Genomic DNA, 20,194 nt, shown 5'->3' with positions numbered 1-20,194 from the left:
TTCGTGCTGAACTAGTTTCTATTCAGTCTGGAACTGGCGCCGCTCCCGAATGGGTTTTTTTTTTTATCCGTTTGTTTTTGTCAGCTCGGGGCCCGAGAGGTCACGGCAGTGGATCCATTCCAGGCTGGCTACCCCCCGGCCGTCTTTTCAAAATGACCCAAAAAGTGAACGTTACCATTCTTTGCTTTTTATTTCAGAACAATAAAAATAGTTTAGCAAACAAGGACTTCCTCAGCCTCTCCACTCTGACGTGTATGTACAGCTGAAGATGAAATAAATGCCCCCCAGTCTTGTCCATTTCATCTCCTCTTGGCTCCATTTCCCACCCTGGCGCCCACGCCGCCGCCCCTCTTGACGTGGGCCTACCAGGGTCTATTGCTGTGTCTTTGACGAGGTATACAGGCACGATCCATGATTGCTGACACAATATCGAGCAGGCGTCTCAGACCTTTTGTTCAGAACCACACCGAGTCTGTCAGTAACATTAAAGCAGGTTTAGGATCGATGAGGCATGCTTTCACTTACTAGGATGGCTTCAGAAGATTAAGGACCCAGTTTTCCTGCAGAAACACACGATAATTGAGAAGTCTCTGGTCCTTATAAGTGTGTGTGTGTATAACAAAAATGAACTGCAGTGTAGATGGTCCCTGAGGGGAGTGAACGAACAAGCACATACACAGGATCGATGTTGGCTTCAGGAACGGAGTGGTTATTATTAATCTGCTGAGATAGTCGATCACACGGAAGGACACAGATATCTTACAGTATGTGCAACCGCGACTCCAAGCACCATCTAAATAATCATAAAGCAATTAGGCCTGCTGTGAAGCACTGTAGGAACTGTCAGAGGCGGGGATTTCACTCCTCACCGGGTACGAGGATCTGGTCAGAGCGGCGTCTCTGCTGGAATATTGATGCTCCGATGATTTTCAGAAAGGAAGCAGAGGGTGGTTTTTGCCTGGCCAGCGGCCAGAATCAGCAGAGCCCGGACAGAAAGTTAAAAGCTTGTTATTGCGGCGTTTCCTACTGGATTATAACAGAATCCTTGTGTTGCCGTCCCTCCGAGTCGAGCGAATACAATCACGAGAACCGGAGCTATGTGGAATAACAATCAACTTCAGAGGAAATGAACGATGCCTGAGTACTGGTGGCAACTGTGCACCTGATCGGGACCAGAGGTATCAAATACAGTCCGAGCAAACCCAAGAAGTCGTCCTAATTAGAGTTCAAGACGTAGAAATATCATACAACAGAATAGATGCAAAAATGCAGAGGCCCAGACCAAAACCCTACAGAGACAGAAGCTAAAAGGGAATCTGCATCCATGTCAGAGAATCAATACAGTAGTCCAGAGGTGTGCATGTAATAGTGGTGGGCTTAAGCACCGTCGCTATGACTTGGGAGGGGGGGTCACAGGGGTCAATGGTTCACTCCGGTTGGAGGTTCATGGCTGTCAGAGCTGGTTTCCAGTGCAGAGCAGCAGGCTGGCACAGTGATGAGGATAATGACGTCTTAGTGTCACATCAGATCACAGAGCGGACATGCAGTTACCAGAGCGGGAGCGAGCAGGCGGGCAGGCTGGGCCGACGGGAGACCCCCCCTCCCCTCCCCTCCCCTCCCCGCTGCACGCAAACCATCCAAAAGGTCCTGGCTTTAGTGTTCCCATCATGGACGAGGGCTCCGGCACAGCGCAGGGAGGACGGGACGGGACGGGATGGGATGGACTCCTGTTTCAAATGTTGGGGAGGGATCGATACGCGTTGCCGGGGGACCACTTGCTTCAATTAGGAGGAGTGGTGGACGCCTGTTCATCCATTTCAGTTCGTCACTTCACATCCTTCAAAGTCACGGCGGCGCCAACGTTTGGGAGTAGAACCCTCGTCTTCACTGGCCAACGTGCCGATGTCCTGACGGCTCCTACAGCAGGAAACAGAAGACAGAGAATCACATCAGCGCTCAGCGGGGTGTCGGAGTGTCTGCTGGGTGAGAGGCAAACGTGCACCCTGGACAGCTCACCAGTCCACCACAGCAGACACAGACAGACACACACACACACAGACACACACACACACGAGTAATTCAAACAGGAGTTCCAGGAGTCACCAGTGAGACCATGTGATCAACCAGGAAGAAGAGGCCTTCACTGTCATCCTACATCAATCGCACCATGAAATCTGAAGGGGGTCAGTCCTGACCCGCCCCAGCTCCCAGCATGGCCACTGGGGGCTGACCCAAACCACATGCTTTTGATGGTGGAGGGGAAACAGGAGAACCCAGAGAAACCCACCCTGACACACACAGAGCATACTGACACTAATTTAACACTTTAACGACCACCGAGCTCTGAGCATATTATGCAGATTAATTAACTGTGTTGCTCAAATATCTGTGCAACACTTGTGTGTAATTGGTGAAATCAGCAAATTTGTCAGGTTGCTTTCGAAAAACAAAACTGTTTCTCACCTTCCCACCGGTTTGTTGAGTCCCCCGCGTCTGTCAGGACCTGCTCTCTCACTCCCATCACTCCTGCTCTCTTTTAGCAGTTTTCATCGCTTCCTTCACGTTTCCAAAACAAGTTTAATCCAGATTTAGAGTCCTTCATAGTCACAGTGGCCGCTGATACAACATACAGCAGCTCGAGTACGGACATTAAACCACCCCCCATCCCGATGTGGATCATAGAAGCCTTCAAAAGTTACATTTCTCCAGTGTTTTTTGTTCACGAGTTTCCTTCTTCTCCACCGAGACGGAAAAAAAAAACCCTTCTCTTTTGCATGGAGTCAAAAACACTGACTGTTGTTCCTTAAAACTTATATATATTTATATATAAAAGGTTCATAAATTATTCAACAATGTTCAGTAGATAAAATACCACTTGAGTTTCTGTCCTGAAATGATCACTTTGTGCTTTCTGCAAAAAAAAAAAACATTAAAAAAAAGAAGCAGCACATTTTTGCCAGAGGTTATTCCTTATTAAAAAAAAAAGTTGATTTTCTTTTTTCTTTTTTTTTTAAAATCTAGAAGCTTCGCTCTATCTGTGACGGTTGGGAATCCCATTGCCGTTCGCCGCCGGCTCCTCCAGCTCGTCGTCTTCGAAGCCGTGGAAGGTGGATGTGTCGCTCTCGGAGGTGGTGCCGAACAGCTCCTCCGCTCCAGCGAAGGCTCCGTCCTCCTTCTCCTCTCCTCCGTCAGCTGCGCGGGGAGAGAGGGCGGACCATGACAGGCGGAACACTCGTGCACGGACTTGTGGAGCGTAAAGACTCACTTGTGCATTGGCATCCTGAGTAGGGAAGCCCAGATTTAGCCATTTTCTTGTTAGCGCCGTGACATTTACTACAGTAGTTGTTGGGGATGCTCATCCCACCTGGACCCTTCGGACCTACAGGAAGAACCGGACATGGACTCAGAAGGTAGAAGGAACACCTGCATGGCACAGAATCCCTGTACTTCCTTCAAATCAGTCTCATTTTAGGTTTTATCTTTGCACTTTTCTCTCTATTTTATTTGAATATTAGATCATTGTCATCACATGAAACCTGTGATACATGAAAAAATTAAAAGGACTGAACTGTAAATTAGCCACAGATGAGGAGTTTTAAAAGAAAACAGTCGCAGGATCAGGCTTGAATAATATTAAAGACAGTTCAATCTCCCATCTAAAAATCAGACGTTCTACCAGCACAGAGGAGCGTCTGTAACATCTACAGGCTGGAAAGAGCATGAAGCTTAGAGCTTCTTTGTAGAAGTACAGGCTGTGGAACTGGCCCCATAAGAAGGTCCTGGAGCAGCAATGGCTGGTTTGAGCAGCAGTTCCTTTACCTCAACGTAGGAGATGATTTGTAGGCGATGCCTTTAAGCTGTGAAAAGTGTTTAAGTGGTAGAACGTTGTCCTGCAGCAGCTCAGATCTGCTCTACTCTGTACAGTCGCAGTGGATCGTTCTGAGTTACGAGCGAGTCCCCCCCCCCACATTTTTGAAAACTTCTTGCGGGATGTCTCACTTTGACTTACGTTTGTGTCTGTCGGTCTGTTGTGCAGACGGGGATCTGGACACCACGGAGCCCCTCCCCCTGGCTCGCTCCTCCTCCGCCAAATGGGAATGGGTGTAGTGGTAGCTCAGTCCTGTGCGGTTTCTGTAGCGCTTCGCGTAGACTGCAGCAGAAGACAGATGTTCGCTTCGTAAAATGACTTTTTTTTGGACAGCTGTTCTGAATTAAGCCCTCAATATGCTTCTACTGTCATGAAATCATCACATAAATCACTCAGTTTGAAGAGCCTCGCAGAAATAACAAAAATAGCTGAAGGCAATTTAAGTTAGCATTCAAAGTAAGATTAAACAAGCGTTGCAAGGTCTAAATGAGACAAATCTCACATATGAGAACAGAAGGCCCTCAGGGATCTGATCCCAGCAGTCAAAACAGACAATAACAACTGAGCAAAGAAAGATAATATAGGGGCCAAATCAATATTGCTGCGCCGCAAGTCAACAGTTTATCGAAACAAGAAGCAAGTCAGCAAATCAAAGTACCTGACGTGGAAGATTTGGAGTTCTGCTTCTGTTTGTATCTGTCTGAAACGGAAAGCAACGAGGAGAGAAAGAGCCGCGTGAGTAAAATCCACAAACAACTAGAACGGAACCTCCTGTTCATCCTGTTTTCACCTATAAAACTGAAGCTACAAGATACTTCCCACCTGGCTAATTGCCCCTTTAACTATTCCTTCCCTCACAAATGGCTGCAAAGCATTAACAACCACATTCCAGGAAAACACAACCAGGAATGTAGCAGGAGCAACAAGAACGGGACCAGCTTTGGCCGACAACAGGAGTGAGTGGATGAACACCAGCTTAAATCTCTACTTACTGTCACAGATATATGGCTTGTCGTCGTCTGCATCGGCCCTCCTGCGGCCTGAACCTCGACCCTGAGGAAAAACATCCAGACTGTGACTCTCTGCAGAACATGCATCCACGCGTCCCCGTGACCTCCCGCATGACCCCTGAGACGACTGATGACCCCCACTCACTCTTCCTTTGCCTCGATGCCTCCTCTTTGGAGTGTCCACCTCGTAGTCGTCGTCGTCGAAGGCGTCTTCGGCTGCGTCTGCCTCCAGAACTCTCTGTAACAAACAGCTTCCGGTCACGATTGAAGAATGCGAATGTTCCCATTTCCTTTAAACCCCCCCTTTGTTCCAGGCTGACAACGCTCTAAATCAATTCCTATACATTCCTCTGTGAATAAGGCTCACACAAATGGTTGTAAAAGTGTCTTGACACGGGATGAAACAATATAAATCTGAGATGGAGGCATGCAGTAACCATGGCTGTGGTTCGTGTCGTCACGGCTGAACTCTTTATTGCTGCGATTATGCAACGTTCATCAGTGAATGAGGACTCAAAGCTACACTGAGCTAATGAGCCCTGCAGGTCAGCTGGATAAACTTGGCAGTGGGGGCCCGTTTGGGCAGACCTCCACCGTTTGACCCACGTTGCCGGTCGAGGCTTTGGGCCCCTTCTCACAGAACGCACCTGGATCTCCAGCAGGCTCTCCTCATCGTTCTTGGAGTTATTCCTCCTGTCCAGGCCCTCTCCTCTTAGCAGGGCCTCCAGGGTGGTACTCTGGGAGGGCAGAGAATCCTTGGTCATGAGACTCCCACCTGCACGGCACAAAAAAACAAAGGCAGTTTAAGTAAAGTTCATCATGAAACAGAAGCTCTGTGGCCGGTTAGATGCAACCTCTCTTGCACTCATACTACAGAAAAAGCTCTGATATTTTTACCCTTGTCTGTCACCATTTACTCTAAAAAAACCCACAAAAACCTGCGGTTTCACTCTGAAAGAAACTGCTCCGTCATCACCGAACGCCTGACAGTGCTGTGCTGTGCAGGCTGGGGCCGAGTTGGTCCCCAGGAATCTCAACTAGTTTCTAGTTTCTTGCGTTCACCTGAACGCGGGACGAGGGGGTCTTCCACGGCGAGCTGAACCGCTGAACAAACATCGTGGGAGGCGAGCAGGTTGGAGCAGACAAAGCAGAGCAAACACGGAGTTTTGAAAGCGAGTCGGGTCTGCGGGTTGTATTTGCACGTTGCGGACCGCTTCGTGGCCGCCCGGATTCTTTGTAGATGCCTGGAAAAACTTCAAAGCCTCGCCGACTGCTGCGAGTCCTCCGTGGCGGCGCTGCACCCACCAGACAGACCTCTGCAGAATATTGATCGTGGGAGCAGCGCCGCCAAGGTAGTCGTGAGGAGGGCTGCTAAAACGGGCCTCTCCTTCATGCGGTGGCGGCGGCCCCTCACCATTGTGTCTGCGCACGTTGACTTTCAACTCTGCGACGAGACAGCCCCCACCCTCCCTCCTCACCCATGGGAGCTGTGGGGGGGGGGCTAAAAATAGAGCCGACAGCAGCCTGCAGCGGGGAGCTGATTCTGCATGCAGCCCCAGTCTCCAGCTCACCGTCAGCGAGGCAGACTCTGCTGCTCTGAGCCGGCCACCTCCGGCCACCTCTGGCCAGCCGCACAATGCGCTCCACACAGGCTCCGGGTTAAATCAGGGTACGACCACCCCCCTCCCCCACTCCTCCTCCTCCGCCGCGAGGCCCTTAGAGACGGCGCTCATTCTGCTGTAGCCGGAGGAGGGACGGGATTGAGGGGTGGCGGCGGGTCTCGGTGGAAAACAATAGCCGACAATGGGATGTGCCTGAAAAACAAAGGCTCGCTTCACATGCGCTCCCTCCGTCCTGGTTTCTCTTTCCAGGCCTGGAAATCTGCCCTTGTGCACTGCAGAGCTCCAGAACCGGCATTTCTGCTCACTTAATCACGACTGGCTTCACAACACATTTCCACCAAATCCCGAAAAGAAAGAAAGTTTCCGTGATGATCCGTCCCTTAATTTATCTTTTCCAGCACTCTGGAGGATAGCCTACATCCCACTGGGTACCCAAGCTACGGGTACAGCGCCGACCAGTTACTTAGGCAACACACAGAAACCTGGAGAGAACAGCGAGAGGCGAAAATCAATCAGGAGAGACGGCAACGACGAGACAGGATGATGGAGGAGAGGGTAAATGTGTCGAGTGAGCCGGAGAAGCCCAAACTCTATTCCATAACATTTATTAAATACTGTCTTCAGTGGCTGAAGTCTGTCTGGCTGCTCCCAGCAGCGGCAAATCTAATTACGTGTTCTTCTTCGTGCAAAACAAGTTTAGCAGCCAGCGAACACAGCCACATTTCATCCTGTGAAAAATGGCTGGCAGCCTCCTCCGACCAGAGCGCCGCGCGTTTTAGCATCGTCACAAGCGATCACATGGGCTGGAGGAGGGTGGGGGGGGGGCATAAGCGACGGCCAGGTGGGTGGACAAGCAGGGTTTACCGAGATGGAGGCCGTAGATTCCCAGGCGTGCGTCGGTGGAGTTCTCCAGCCGTCTCTTCTTCCTCCAGCAGCGGGCGGGGTAGGTGTACATCTGGCCAGCTGTGACCCCTGAGCAACAACAACAACAACAATCTTTACAAAGGTTCAGCAACCTTTTCCTACAGAGGAGTGACTGGGGGCTAAAATGTGTCAGGGTTTTGTTACATCACAGCAGACCAGTCATCAGCTGTGTGATGTAAATGTTGCGTGCCCCCACACACACACACACACACACACACACACACACACCGGGACTTCGGTGGTGGCGCTCCATCCAGATGTAGCAGTTGTTCTGGGCCACGCCGGTCTGCGAGTCCAGGAAGGGCAGGCGGACGCTCCTCTCGGCGCACAGACGGGCGTTGTAGCTGCGGCACTGCTCGATGGCATCCTTGTAGAACTGGTCGCCTAACCTGTGGGAGAGCGGCGTCAGGTCAGTCGCCCATGTGACCTCCCCCACAGACTCGGGTGGGGGGGGGTCACATGCCTGATCAGTGACACACATGACTGATTAGCAGAAGAAGACTCTCACACTTTAGTGTTACTTTCTTAGCACCACTGAGATTTTGGCAGCCCCCTGTGGGGGTTTCAGAGTTAATATTCAGTGAAATGGGGGAGGATATTTCACATTCAAGCCCTCAATCGCTGCCACATGCCTGGTATGGTAATTAGCCTACTTAATTAATCTCAGCAGAGCGCCTAGCACAAGGGCAGGTTCGGATTTGACTGTATCACAGAAGGACGGTACGTGCCAACGCTCCAAAATCACAACGCGCAGGCCACTTCAGCAGGAGGCCGGCGCCACCACATCTTCAGCAGGTCTAAGGAAAGATAGCGCTTCTCCTGGCGCGATCGGGGCCGCATATGTGCGACCGAGCTCTACCACATGGTCTTAATCACAGCCATTTCAGAGTGAAAATAATGAGCTGCCGGCTGCAGTCTAGCTCTGAATCTTAAGCACAGGAGCTCCTCCGTGATCCCACCCAGACCTCCTCCTCCTCCTCCTCCTCTATCTTTACATCCCCTTGATTACATGATGTCCAGCAGATGAACAGCTATCTTTGGAATGTTGTCCTGCAAAAAAACAGCAGGAAAAAAAAAAACCCAAAACAAACAGCTGCTCTGTGGTTCAGACAATGCCACAGTGTTAGAGGCCGCCGGGAAAAGGCAGCCTCGGTGCTGGCGTGCGACTGAGTAAACAGGTACGGAGCGGATTCACAGGCAGACAGGAGACATCACAGCTCCAAACGGTCGTAAATGGGGTCTTTACTACTCGCTCAATAAAGAATATCTTTCAAAGGATGAATGATTTGTTTGTAAAAATGATTCCCGCTCTCATAAAATGCAGAAAGTGTATTTCTCAGACTCGTGCGCAGACGCGTTTGGCACCGGCCTGATTCCTCGATATCAACAAGCGGCTCGGATGGGGCAGCGTCAAGTGTCGGTTTACCCGAGTGCGCTGGCCCCGAGTCAACCCGGCGCACCCCCCCTCCATTGTGGCAGTAAAAACAAGTTTTTCGACCACCAAAAAAACACATTCGGGGGGGAAACGTTGCAGCTCGGATGGAACTGGCAGGGACTGGAGGGGGGGCAGAGGAGGCTGCTGACTGTCAGCGCGATGACAAGCTCTCCATCAGCGACACCCACAACCCACAGCAGCAGGTGTCGGCTCAGGCGCGACATCTTCCTGACACTTGTAACAAGTGACAGGCCACGCACTGGGAGTCGCACATGCACTCTACAACAATCCTGGAGGCCCCCCCTTTTTCTCTTCCTTCCCAAAACATCCTTTTTACACCTGGCATTAAAATTCTGGCCATTCACTTTTACTCTTGAGCTGCTGGAGAAGGAAATCTCCACACTTCTCAACTCACAAGCTCACTTTCTTTCAATACTACATCCTTGTGTTTCATGATCCCGCCTCTGCAGCCATCTTTCCTCGTATTACTGCACGCGCAGATTTGTTTGATTGGAGAACCAGTCGCATTTATAACCTTGTTAAATGTGGTCCTGACCCACTTCTGAAGCCATTCATCAGATCGGGACAGAGTACATCTTTCTAGTGTGTGCTTCATGTGATGGCGTCCGATCGGGCTGCCGCCCACATTTTAATGCCAGGCGGATTAAAACGTGCTCTAGCCGATAGTAACTTTTACATCAAAATGTAAAAATGCGTTACAGGTCGCCGTCGGACCGCTCCCACCTTCCAGAAGCTGAGGTGCGTGCAGCGGAGTGGGAGGAGCTCGCTGCACCGTTAGAATCGCTCTTTAAGACCTGCTGGTGTTTCTTTCTTCTTCAGATCTACTGAACACGTTGGAGCTCCTGTCTTCAAGCTCTTTCCTAAATTAGTAGTTAGCATTTTTTTTGCATGCATCTTTTCCTTTAATGAGATCATTTGCCTCAAACCAAACAGCACTCCACTTTCTAGAACTAAAACTCGGCTCAGGCCCAGGAATCTGATACCAACATAGCAGAGATGGATGGAAAAATCTAATCTGTTTATCTATAGTACATGGTGTGAGGTACCTTTAAGTAGAAAATACATTTTTGTTTATTGTTTGGCTGCGTTGGCTAGATGCCACATTAATGGTAGTTGTTTTATTATTAGCATCAACGCTAACTGCTTAATATCCTTAAAAATAACCTGACAGATGGCTAATGTTCCTTGACTGAATGCCAACAGTTAAAAATAACATTAAGGTTTATGATAGCTGCATATTTATATGCTGCTGAAATGGGAGATTTATTATCCTTTACTTGACTTCAGGACACTTGTAGCACTGTTGGCATATCAACACCCTCAGCCTTACCGCAGCGATTTGTTTCATATGCAAAACACTTTCTAAATGGCATCTTTGCGGCCCCCCCACCCCCTCCCCTCGGTTTCACAAGCACTTGCGGTATTTAGTCACTTTTACGCTGGTGACAAAGGACAGATTAATGACGTAAACGTCAACTTTCATGTGTTCAGCTGCTACTGGGCGGGGGGTGGTGGTGAGGTGGTGAAGACAACGTCTGGATTATTCAATGCAACGCTGGCGTGTTTCTTACAGCCCCGTGGCCAACTGATAAATAATGATAAGCTCCACGGTAGACTTGACGTACGTTTAGAGTTTGAAACTTCACCAGCTACAGCGAAACTCACAGGGCACAGGGCGCCGACATGCATGACCGAACAGTGAAAAACCTGCAACGACAACTGGTTTGGGGGTGTGCTCAGACCTGCAGGCGCACAGATGCTTCACAGGAAGCCAGAGCTACCACATAAGAGAGCACTGGGGAGGGGGGTTGCAACCTGACAACAACCCTGACAACACCAATCAGCAACAGTCGGGGTGAGAGTACAAACAAACTCTCCTGAATCAGTCCAAACATCTCGCCGATGTAACATCAGCACAGCTGTGCCTAGAAGACGTGTCAAACCACCACCACCAGCTGGGCTACGCCTTTAATGAGCAGATTTATGAGCTCCTTGATTAATCAAATATTCCAGAGCCCATTTAATCATGAGATTCTAGAGATTACTGTCTGCCTGGGCTCACAAGAGGGACAGGACGGGCCTCACGCACAGACACGCTGGCGTGCTCCATCCTCCACCGCCAAAGTCAAACCACTTTCATTTCCCTCAAGTGAATCACCTTAATTCAAAGACAGAAAAAAAAGAAAAAAAGAAAAGAAGGTCAAACTGGTCCACGAGAGCACCAACCAATTAGTGCCGAGTGTGACTAATTATAATCTGACAAACGTGTGAAATGGAGTCAGAAACCCAAGACAGAGGCTTATTATAGCATTCTGACACACTTCATTAAGCACAATTTACGACAAGGAGACATTCCACATCAGAATGCTTAAACGGGCACCAGATCAGACGGAAACTTCGGCTCGTTTCGACCTGGGGATGGGAAGGGGTCCCATAAAAGGTACAATGAAATAAACATCCCAGCAATGGCCGACGATTTCAAACCAAAGATCGGCGTCAAACCGGCAAAAGAGCGGGAGCTGCAAGGGAGCGGATTGTTCATTAAGCATTTATGGCGTGCACTTTAACATCAAGTGCTGTGCTGTGCTGCTCAGGCTGTGATTGTATTAGGAAATCCCCTGTGGAAGGCGGCTAAACTGCACTCATGCCACAAACACACAAACACAAACAAAATTAGCATTCATCCACCATGCAGAGCCTCCTGCAGGAGCCATGCATATCTGGACCGCTGGAGAGGAAAAATAGAGTTTCAAAGGCAAGAAAAGGAGGTGTGTTTTTATTCTGCACCCACCACTCCTGCAGGCAGCAACAGTGTCACAACAACATCAACAGTGTGGGTGAAGTGCAAGTGTCCGAAGCCTTGCGTGTGAAAGTCCACCGAGGTGCAAGCAAAGGTACCTCTGTGGAGGAGCAGATGGTTCTACTGGTTGTGGCCAACACTTCCCTCCCTGTCGGAGCATCTCTCTGACAGATGGGCCCCGGATCCTGGACCAGGCTAATCTCCAGCACTCCTCCACTTAAAGGTACAGCGGAACGCCTGCCCCTACCTCCACAGTCCCAGCCCGGCCACGATGCTCTCGGCACCTACCGACATAAGCTGGATGCTAAATGTCGCCTCCGGCTGATCGCCACACCATCACCCGGTTGAATTGAGCGCCGGGAGAATAAAAAGCAACCAAAAATGTGGGTTCATCTGTGCGCGAGTTGAGCGGAAGGTGAAGCGGCAGAACAAAGAGGGGCCAAACGGAGAAAAAGGTGGAGCGGTTCTTTGAAGTTAGGCGATAAAAACGAGCTTTGTTCGGACTCTCGGACAAAAACCGGCTCCAATCGCCACTTCAGTCCATTTCGTGCACGCAAAAACGCCTTTCTCTGCCTCCGTCTGCGTTACCGGGTCCTGACCACGTCTGCGCTCGGCGGAGCCAAAGTTGACATGTCGGCAATTCACGCCAACTACGGTCGACTTTCACCGGCTCGGCCGATGATATTCCGTCCGCCAGCACGAACAAAATCGGCTTTGAGTTCTTCGGAGCTGCGTGGAGGCACGTTGTCGACAGTTTTTTTTATTTTTTTTAAATAAATTAACATGCCAGGAAAGGCGACATTCTGCCGTGCGCGGAGTGCAGCGGCGCGGTGGAACAGCTCTTCCGCATGCGGTGAAAATGTCAGGCACACATTAAGGATTTAACGTTAAGAATCTTTGCGGGATAAAAGAAGTATACGAGGCTACTTTGCCATGCAAGAAGTAGACAAAATGAATTCAGACAGTTTGATCCGGCGTATGCACACGGCCGGAAATGGCATGCGCGGGCAGGCGGTTGTTATCCTACCAGTTTGCACCAAATTAATTCATCAGAAATTTCCTAAATGTGTAAATTACTTACGCTTTTAGTGGATTCTGAATGGCAGCCGCCATTTTGCTACAATGTAACGCAATATCGGCGTCTTGCAGTTCTGAGGGAAACCTACGGCGGCGGACCAATCAGAGCTCGGGCTGAATTCCACCAGCCAATAGCGTTGCGGGAGAGGTGGAAGGGGCGTGGCCTCCTGGGGTAAACTGTCAAAATTATTTTAAAGGGTTTTCCCTTGTATTCCTATTGTAACAGAATAACAGACTCTTGAGGAGAACCTGAGTGGCACTCTGAGGCACCTGAGGTGCGCTTCCGCTCAGCAGCGCCAGAGGACAAAACCTACACAGTGTCCACATGGAGGCTTGTGTTTAATCATTTATTAGGATAATTATAAATCATTTATCGTCATCGATAAAGCACCAGATATATTTTTTCCTCCCCTCAGTTTAGCTGAATCTGCAGTGCTGGAGAGGAATGGAAGGCTGGCTGTGCACAAGATCTGTTCCTCCCACATACAGTACAAATAAGCGGTTGCATACAGGGAGTTAAGCACACAAACACACACTGAAGACATGGAGGCAGTTCTACATGGTGTTGTTGACTAATGGCAGCTGATGCAACTTTATTATTACACAAGGATTCCATCAGTTCAGCAAAAATCCACACATTGTCACGCCGTGTTAGCTCTGTAACGGACCGATCCTGCTTTATTTATAAAAGGATAGTTGAAGAAAATGACTGCATTAGAGTCAACAATCTATCGTGGTGTTTCTACTCTATACCGTGCAACGTCAGGGGGCCCCCTGAGAAGGGCGTGCGTGGTGATGTAACACTCATAACACAGATAAAACCTACTGTATTTGGAAACAAGGCAAGCACAACACCTCGACACCAGCCATCGAGAACTTCCACAGGAGCACGGCGAGAACTCATTTTATCTACACGGATTACAATCGACAAAGACCCCCACCCCCCCTTCTGCGGTCAGGGTTCACGATAACGCACAGGCGCGTGTGTTGAAGGCATCCCCTTGTGCTTTGTACGACATCCAGATGTGGTGGCCGGAACACTTACTCAAAAAAACAAAAAAACCCCAACAATATTAAAAAAAACGGTCAAATCAAGACAGGTCAAAGCTCTGATTCACCGTGAGCGGATCAATATTTTCCTCACTGCCGCATTTGAGCATCGAATTTTGATTTTTAAAAAAACAAAAACAAGAGAGAGTTTAAGGCGTACACAATATGGGATGCAAGGACGATTCCTGTACAGTCACTACAAAGAATATAAATAGTCATACAGTAACTCATGTCAAAACAGGAACACGTACATGTGTCAATTACAGACACAGTTTGATGTGTTGACCTTTGTCAGAAGTCCTGATCCTGTTTGGCCACCTTCAGGCATCAAAACTGGTCTCAGCATTATTCATTCAGTGCTAATGAAGTAGGCAGCGAATGCAAATATTTATAAAGCAATTAAAACAAATGCGTTCAGGGAGAGAAGCACACTTTCATGGTACATGCGTGCGTGGAAAGACGCTGCTGGGGTAGAAAGGGGTGGTCCGGGTTTGTTCAGGAACGCTCCTCTGAGCAGCAAAAGGCCATGGATTAATCAGACTGTCATGCATGCAGGAGCGCTATTAAGTAGGTATATATTTGTTTTATCATCAATACATAAATGACTCTCAACGTTTAAAAGCTCCCGCTCCTCCAACGTGATTCTACGTCAAACCCTAACCCTGAATGATTTTTGGCACCACAGATTTCCACCGACGCCACTTCCTGTTTGCTTCAGCTCAATATGCGACAGACAGTTTGATCAGTGGAATATCTGGATTTTAGCCATGGGCGTAAGCAACAGCCTAGAACAGCTGAAAAAAGGCTTAGTGCAAAAACCTAAAACGTCACAACACAGCATGCAATGGGAGCTGCTGTCATACCTGCACAGATATAAAATATCTCCTTGTCACATGAGGAAAACAACGCTTCAAAATGAGAAATACTACAACCTAAACACAGCTACCCTCCCAACTAATATTCTTTAAATATTTTTTAGATAGTAGAAAAATAGCTCAACAGCTTTATGTAACATAAAATTAAGGATCTGTGTTAATAGGAATCTAAATATTCTGTGATTAACCAGAGTGAAAATGCAGATTTGACACTCAGTCACGTTAACTCATGTTCTGGCTGCTCTATAAAGGCCACAGGAACGCTGAAATCCTCCCAAACGGCTACTGTGTTTATGCCCAAAAAGCTTCCTTTAGCAGACGAGACAGAGCCATGAGAGGAACGGAGGTAAAGCAGTGACAGACTGCGAGCTGACCGAGCAGGTGGTTCTCTCCGAGCTCTGCAGGGGGGAGACGGTCCGTGTTAAAGTTCCCCCGGTTTCTGGTTGCAGCTCGCGCACACGCGCACGGGGTGGTCCCAGCCCCGCGAGGGCACGGCCCGACGCTCCGGCGAGCAGTCGTCGCACACTCCTTGGCCACAGGCGCGGCAGTGGTGCTTGGACAGCTTGGCAGTGAACTCACGACGGCAGTTGTGGCAGGACAGGATATCCTGGTCGGGCACCCAGTAGGCAGGACGGGCGGCGTCTTTCACTAGGCCTACGAGGGACGCGTAGAGAGGCATAAATACACTGAGCTAACATTTACTGCACTTGTTTCTCAGTTAACAGGTCACACATTTCAAGGAGCAGCTCCACATTTCAGGAAATACGTGTAATTTCACTTCCTGTCTGATGGCTTAGAGCTAATCTATGAAAACTAAGAAAATTGCTAACCTCCAAATCTGTTAAAATAATATACAAATAATAGAATTTTCTTTGTTGTTTCAAGGTGGAGGTAGATCTATTAGTAAGCACACATCTAAAGGATAAGGATAAAAAACTTTATTGATCCCACATCGGGGAAATTACACGTTACAGCAGAAAATATGTATTTGTAAATATGTTTTTCCAACCCAGTTTGAGTACTTGAACTTGCAATTTATTTTATTGCTCTGATAAAATTAACCCCAGACATCTCATAAGAAGCTATTTTTCCAGGATAAATTAAATTAAAGAGTGTTGGTTTACAGCAGCGTGTGTGGTCCATTCTATATATCCACCACTAGGGGGCGTCGACTCCATTTACTCGTTTTACTGGGTCATGTATTTCCATTACATAAGGTTCGTTTATAGGTCTTGTTTTTGGAAACACTCACCAAGTGGGATGTCAATAGCAGTGACTACAACCCCTATGGTGTTGGTGACTGCTTCTCCAACCTTCCTGGCGAGGGTTCCACCTTCTTCTTCTTCCAGCTCCTCCTTCAGTAGCTCTGCAAAAAAGGTCTTTTCTTTAGCCGACTTCCACCAAAGGTTAAAAGGGGATCCAAAGGAAAATATTTACACACTGTGACATCTGACATTACAAAATGAGTGTACCTGCGTACGCGGCTCTCTGCTCGAAGCAGACGTCACACACTCTGACAGGGCCAAGACCCCAGCCTCTCTCGGGCACAGGCGCGGATTTGGAAGAGCAGCCATCGCAGAAGCCCTCCCCGCAGGCACGGCAATGATGTTTGGTGTCGTTGTCCTGGAAGACTGTGTGACATTTATGGCACACCTTGGACACAAAACGACAAACGGCATCATAACGCATTGCTGACCATCAACCCAGAGCTATTGAAGCCTTTTATCTTGTGACCTGCGCACGTAAGATTGCGTAAGAGCTGTGGCGAGCCAGCCAGTAAACATGTCTGAGGTCAGGAAAGTGTTGACTTGGCTGTAGGAGGCGGGTGGCAGGCGGGTGGGGCTGCGCGTGTCACTCACCGAGATGAGGGAGTTGGGTTTCCAGTAGGCCGGGGCAATCTGGTCTGTCAGCCAAGACGTGACAGCCTTGGCAGGCTTGACGCTGAGCTCCGACACGGACTGGGCCACAAGGTTTACTCCATCCAGAAGACGCTGCGCCGCATTACTGTTGTCCTTTAAAAAGCCGTCCGACTGCAGGAGCAAAGAAGAGAGTCACCCGTGGCCACGATTAGATGGTTAAGCTGCAGGTTTCTTACCCCCGGCCACACGTGCTTGATCTCAGTTCGGACCACCGTGTCCACAGGATCCTGGTTCCCGTACCAGTACTGACGGCTTCGGTAAATCACTCCACAATTGGGACATTCGATGACATACCTGTGCAGACAGAAGTTTTGACTAAAACAAGAACTTTGGGCCATTTCAAAACGACCCTGAAGGTCACTGCGACGTACCCGGACCAGGCGTATTTAGCGAGGCCCAGCCATGGAGAGTCTGAGGAAGCCGAGGTCTTCGGGACCACTATGACCTCCTTTCCTCCCTCATAGCAGGCCTGAAGTGAGGTAGAACATAAAGACGTGACCTCTCTTCCACGTGGAACAAAGGTCAGCAGGACGCAGACAGACCCCACAGCTTACCTTGCAGGTGTACACTCGGTTATCGTACTGGACGGTGTAGCGGCAGCGGTGCTTCGCCTCGTGGCTCAGTCCTTCTCCTGCATGGTTCATGCTATTTCTGCAGCCAGATCTGGGAGGAAAGTGCACAAGGTTCAGAATATCTCCCATAACAAATCAGGAGCGTGCGTGTAAAGGTACTCACCCACAGCTGAGGCACAGGCTGGAGCAGGTGAAGTACTCGTCGGGAAAGAAGCAGCTGTTGGCCGCCAGTTCGCCGGTGATTTCTCCGTTGAAGCGCTCGCTCAGCGCCTGCAGAGAAATCGCAGACGGGACCAAATTAGTTGGACAAAGGTGCTGAGGAAGTAAATAAAAACATCTGACTGTGCGTAGATCTACCTGTAGGGCTTTGTAGATGACCACGGGGGTGCGCGGGGAGCGGGTGGCGTTGTTGTCCAACAGCTGCTCCAGTTTGTTCTGGAGTCCGCCGAAGTCGGTAGGCGGGCTGAGAGTCTGCGTGCCCAAGTACTGGACGGAGCTGAAGGCTTCTGGGAAACGGGAGAGCTTCTTGAAGCGCTCCAACAGCAGCCGATCAACGGACTCAGAAGACTTGTCTGAAACGAGAGTGGTCACAACTTTAGGAATCACAAACAACAGATTCAAAGTCCCAAAACAGATGACGGCCTTGAGTTGACCCCTAATATACGCTGGCGTTTTACCTGAACCGAGCAGCTTGGTGTGGACTGTCTCGTGGAAGATGACCACGGCGGGACCCAGGGTGGACAGTGGGACGTCCAGGCCACAGCGGGCCGTCGTGGCCTTCAGCTCCTTGGTGAAGTGCTTTAAGTAAGCGTCCGAAGCATCGCCGAGGAACTTGAAGAGATCATCGTGGAGTCGGTCGGCGTGGGTGCGGTAGATGATGAGGTCCGAGACCGCAAGCACTTTGAGCAAGAGTCGAGTCCTCTGGCCCTGTTTGGAGCTGTTTCCAAGCAGCCCCTCTGTGTCGATGACCACCAGCTTGTGGATGGGGTCAAACGCTGCCCACACACCCACCGTGCAGGACTCTTGTGTGGGAGAGGTCTTGAAAACTTCCCTCCCCATAAAGAAGGTGTGGTTCAGCGTGTGGGATTTGCCCTCTCCTGTATTGCCAAAGATGGACACCACCTTCAGCAGCTGGTCAGGGTTGCAGTTCAGGAGTTTTAGAAATGATGTTTCGTCTTTAACCTTTAAAAGGAAGACAGGTTTCAACGATGGTGCAACAAGCAGGCATGCAATCGGAAGAAGAGGGAAATTCAACGGTTTTGCACAACTCACCTGCATTTCCTCATTCTCATCAACCAGAAGAAAACTGGAGATCTTTTCCAGCAGCTTTGCCCTCTGGGCTTTCATCTCATCGGCCATTTGAACAGGCTGCAGGACAGGTGCCTGGACAGGGTTGACCACAGCCGGTTTGGAAGAGGGAGGATAAGATGTGAGCTGGTGTTTCTTCTTATTGCCACCGCTGTGCGTGCGTTTCTGACAGTCTTGACACAAGTTAACCTTGCAGTTCTGGCAGCGGACCACAGACCTGTGGCGTTTGCCATTCTCGCCATTATTTCCTCCTTTGCAGTTGTCGCAGTAAGGGATGTGACCAGGACCGATCTGGACCCGCTCGTGGTTCTTCAGATGCTCTTGACTGTGCAGCTCAAGCTCGCAACGAATGCACTGCAAGCTCCTGCAGTCATCACACTCAAATGCAGCCTCCTCAGACCCACCACAAGCATAACTCTCTTGACATATCAGACTAGTGTTGACTCCCTTTTCTGAACATGAGCCATGCCCACTCATCGTTTCTTAAATACACCTAAATACAGAGCAAGTGTCACTGTAACACTTTTTGACAACAGCACCAGTTAATTATGACAGCAGTTAAATGAAAAAAAAAGTAAAACAAGAGGGAATACTGAGCACAATACGACTAAAACAAGTGCATAGTACCAATGCTGAATAGAAACGAACGGACAACACTGGTTTTTAAAAAATGTAAATGATATTTAATAAGGTTGTTTAGTGCAATTAATAATAAGGCAACGGAGCCGAAGCAGTCGTCTTTTCAGAGTAACACTGGATATCCTTTTACCACCAGTTATCCTGTTCACGAACAAAGTTAGCACCAACCTGCAGCTACACGTATAAATTAACTGATGTAGGCGAAGGAAATGATGAGAGGAAAATGTGTTAGCTTTCACCAGCCGAGACAAAGAACACTCCCTGGAAAGATGAATGTGCAAATGTTGACGCTAACAACAGGCTAGCTAGCTAGCTCAGTGACCCTCGGTAGCTCGCAGGCAAGAAGAAATCGGTGAATAAACAATGAAATAATACACGCTTTACGGCTTCTTGGTGCAAAACACACAATTTCACTAAGATCCTATTAAGAAAAGCTGCAACGTCTGTGTCTTTGAATGATATTACACAGCCGTCCTCACGAGCAGCTAGCTAGCTTCCAGTCTGTCAACACTAAAATAACATTAAAAAAAACAACAGCATTCGGTGTCGAAAAGCTCGGATGTCTTTTACGTCAAAACGAAGGGGAATCCGCGATATTCCGAGTATACAAAAGTCTTTTTAAAGTGTCACTTTTTAAATCCCTCCGAGCAGTGTCATTGTTTTGTTCTTCAGTCCCCCTCCCTGACAGATTTCTGTAGCGACGTTATTTTGTTGCCAGGTCGGATCAGCTGATCAGATTATTTTCAGTCACAGGGTCAGAGGAGGGAACGGAGATGATGCATGTCGGGAAATGTAGTCCTTCGCGGCATTTTTTTTTACATCGGCCCCAGTGGCTCCCACTTGTTTTCATTTGGTGTTTGCATCTTTTTTTATATGTACTAATCATGATTGGAAATAACATTTGGATTTTCGATGCATTTTGTGATTAAATTAGATTTCCAGCAGACAGATTGAAGTCAATAATTTACTTTTGCTAGTTCCAAAACAAACCCCCGAATCATATGAAAAGAGATGTAATAACCTATTTGTGAAAAGGTTGAGATTAAAACAATCAAACAAACAGTATATCTTATA

At 48.8% G+C, this 20,194-nt stretch overlaps 2 protein-coding genes across 4 annotated transcripts; both read right to left on the bottom strand.

The window, feature by feature from the left end:
- Positions 1–165: 165 nt before the first annotated feature.
- On the bottom strand, positions 166–12,876 carry LOC130539993 (zinc finger protein DPF3-like). Of its 3 annotated transcripts, XM_057058803.1 has the most exons (12): positions 11,779–12,708; positions 7,653–7,813; positions 7,365–7,472; positions 5,526–5,653; positions 5,024–5,116; positions 4,861–4,921; positions 4,527–4,568; positions 4,010–4,150; positions 3,266–3,379; positions 2,464–3,192; positions 526–1,917; positions 166–448 (listed from the first exon to the last, which is right to left on the bottom strand). In XM_057058803.1, exons 1-10 carry the CDS (start codon positions 11,838–11,840, stop codon positions 3,032–3,034), a joined length of 1,071 nt encoding a protein of 356 aa, XP_056914783.1. In that variant the 5' UTR covers positions 11,841–12,708; the 3' UTR covers positions 166–448; positions 526–1,917; positions 2,464–3,031. The 3 variants fall into 3 exon arrangements, with proteins under 3 accessions (XP_056914783.1, XP_056914784.1, XP_056914782.1); XM_057058804.1 differs by lacking the exon at positions 11,779–12,708 and adding an exon at positions 12,762–12,876 and having other exon boundaries at positions 166–1,917; XM_057058802.1 differs by having other exon boundaries at positions 166–1,917.
- A 214-nt stretch (positions 12,877–13,090) lies between these two features.
- LOC130540168 (zinc finger FYVE domain-containing protein 1-like) lies at positions 13,091–19,843 on the bottom strand. The gene is made up of 11 exons (XM_057059135.1): positions 18,446–19,843; positions 17,851–18,355; positions 17,531–17,745; positions 17,337–17,443; positions 17,156–17,264; positions 16,973–17,070; positions 16,778–16,895; positions 16,542–16,712; positions 16,155–16,335; positions 15,935–16,048; positions 13,091–15,336 (listed from the first exon to the last, which is right to left on the bottom strand). Exons 1-11 carry the CDS (start codon positions 18,956–18,958, stop codon positions 15,104–15,106), a joined length of 2,364 nt encoding a protein of 787 aa, XP_056915115.1. The 5' UTR covers positions 18,959–19,843; the 3' UTR covers positions 13,091–15,103.
- Positions 19,844–20,194: the final 351 nt, after the last annotated feature.

The sequence above is a fragment of the Takifugu flavidus genome, chromosome 16, assembly GCF_003711565.1.
Source record: "Takifugu flavidus isolate HTHZ2018 chromosome 16, ASM371156v2, whole genome shotgun sequence".
Taxonomy (NCBI): domain Eukaryota; kingdom Metazoa; phylum Chordata; class Actinopteri; order Tetraodontiformes; family Tetraodontidae; genus Takifugu; species Takifugu flavidus.
This window is presented reverse-complemented; position numbering and strand designations above follow the sequence as displayed.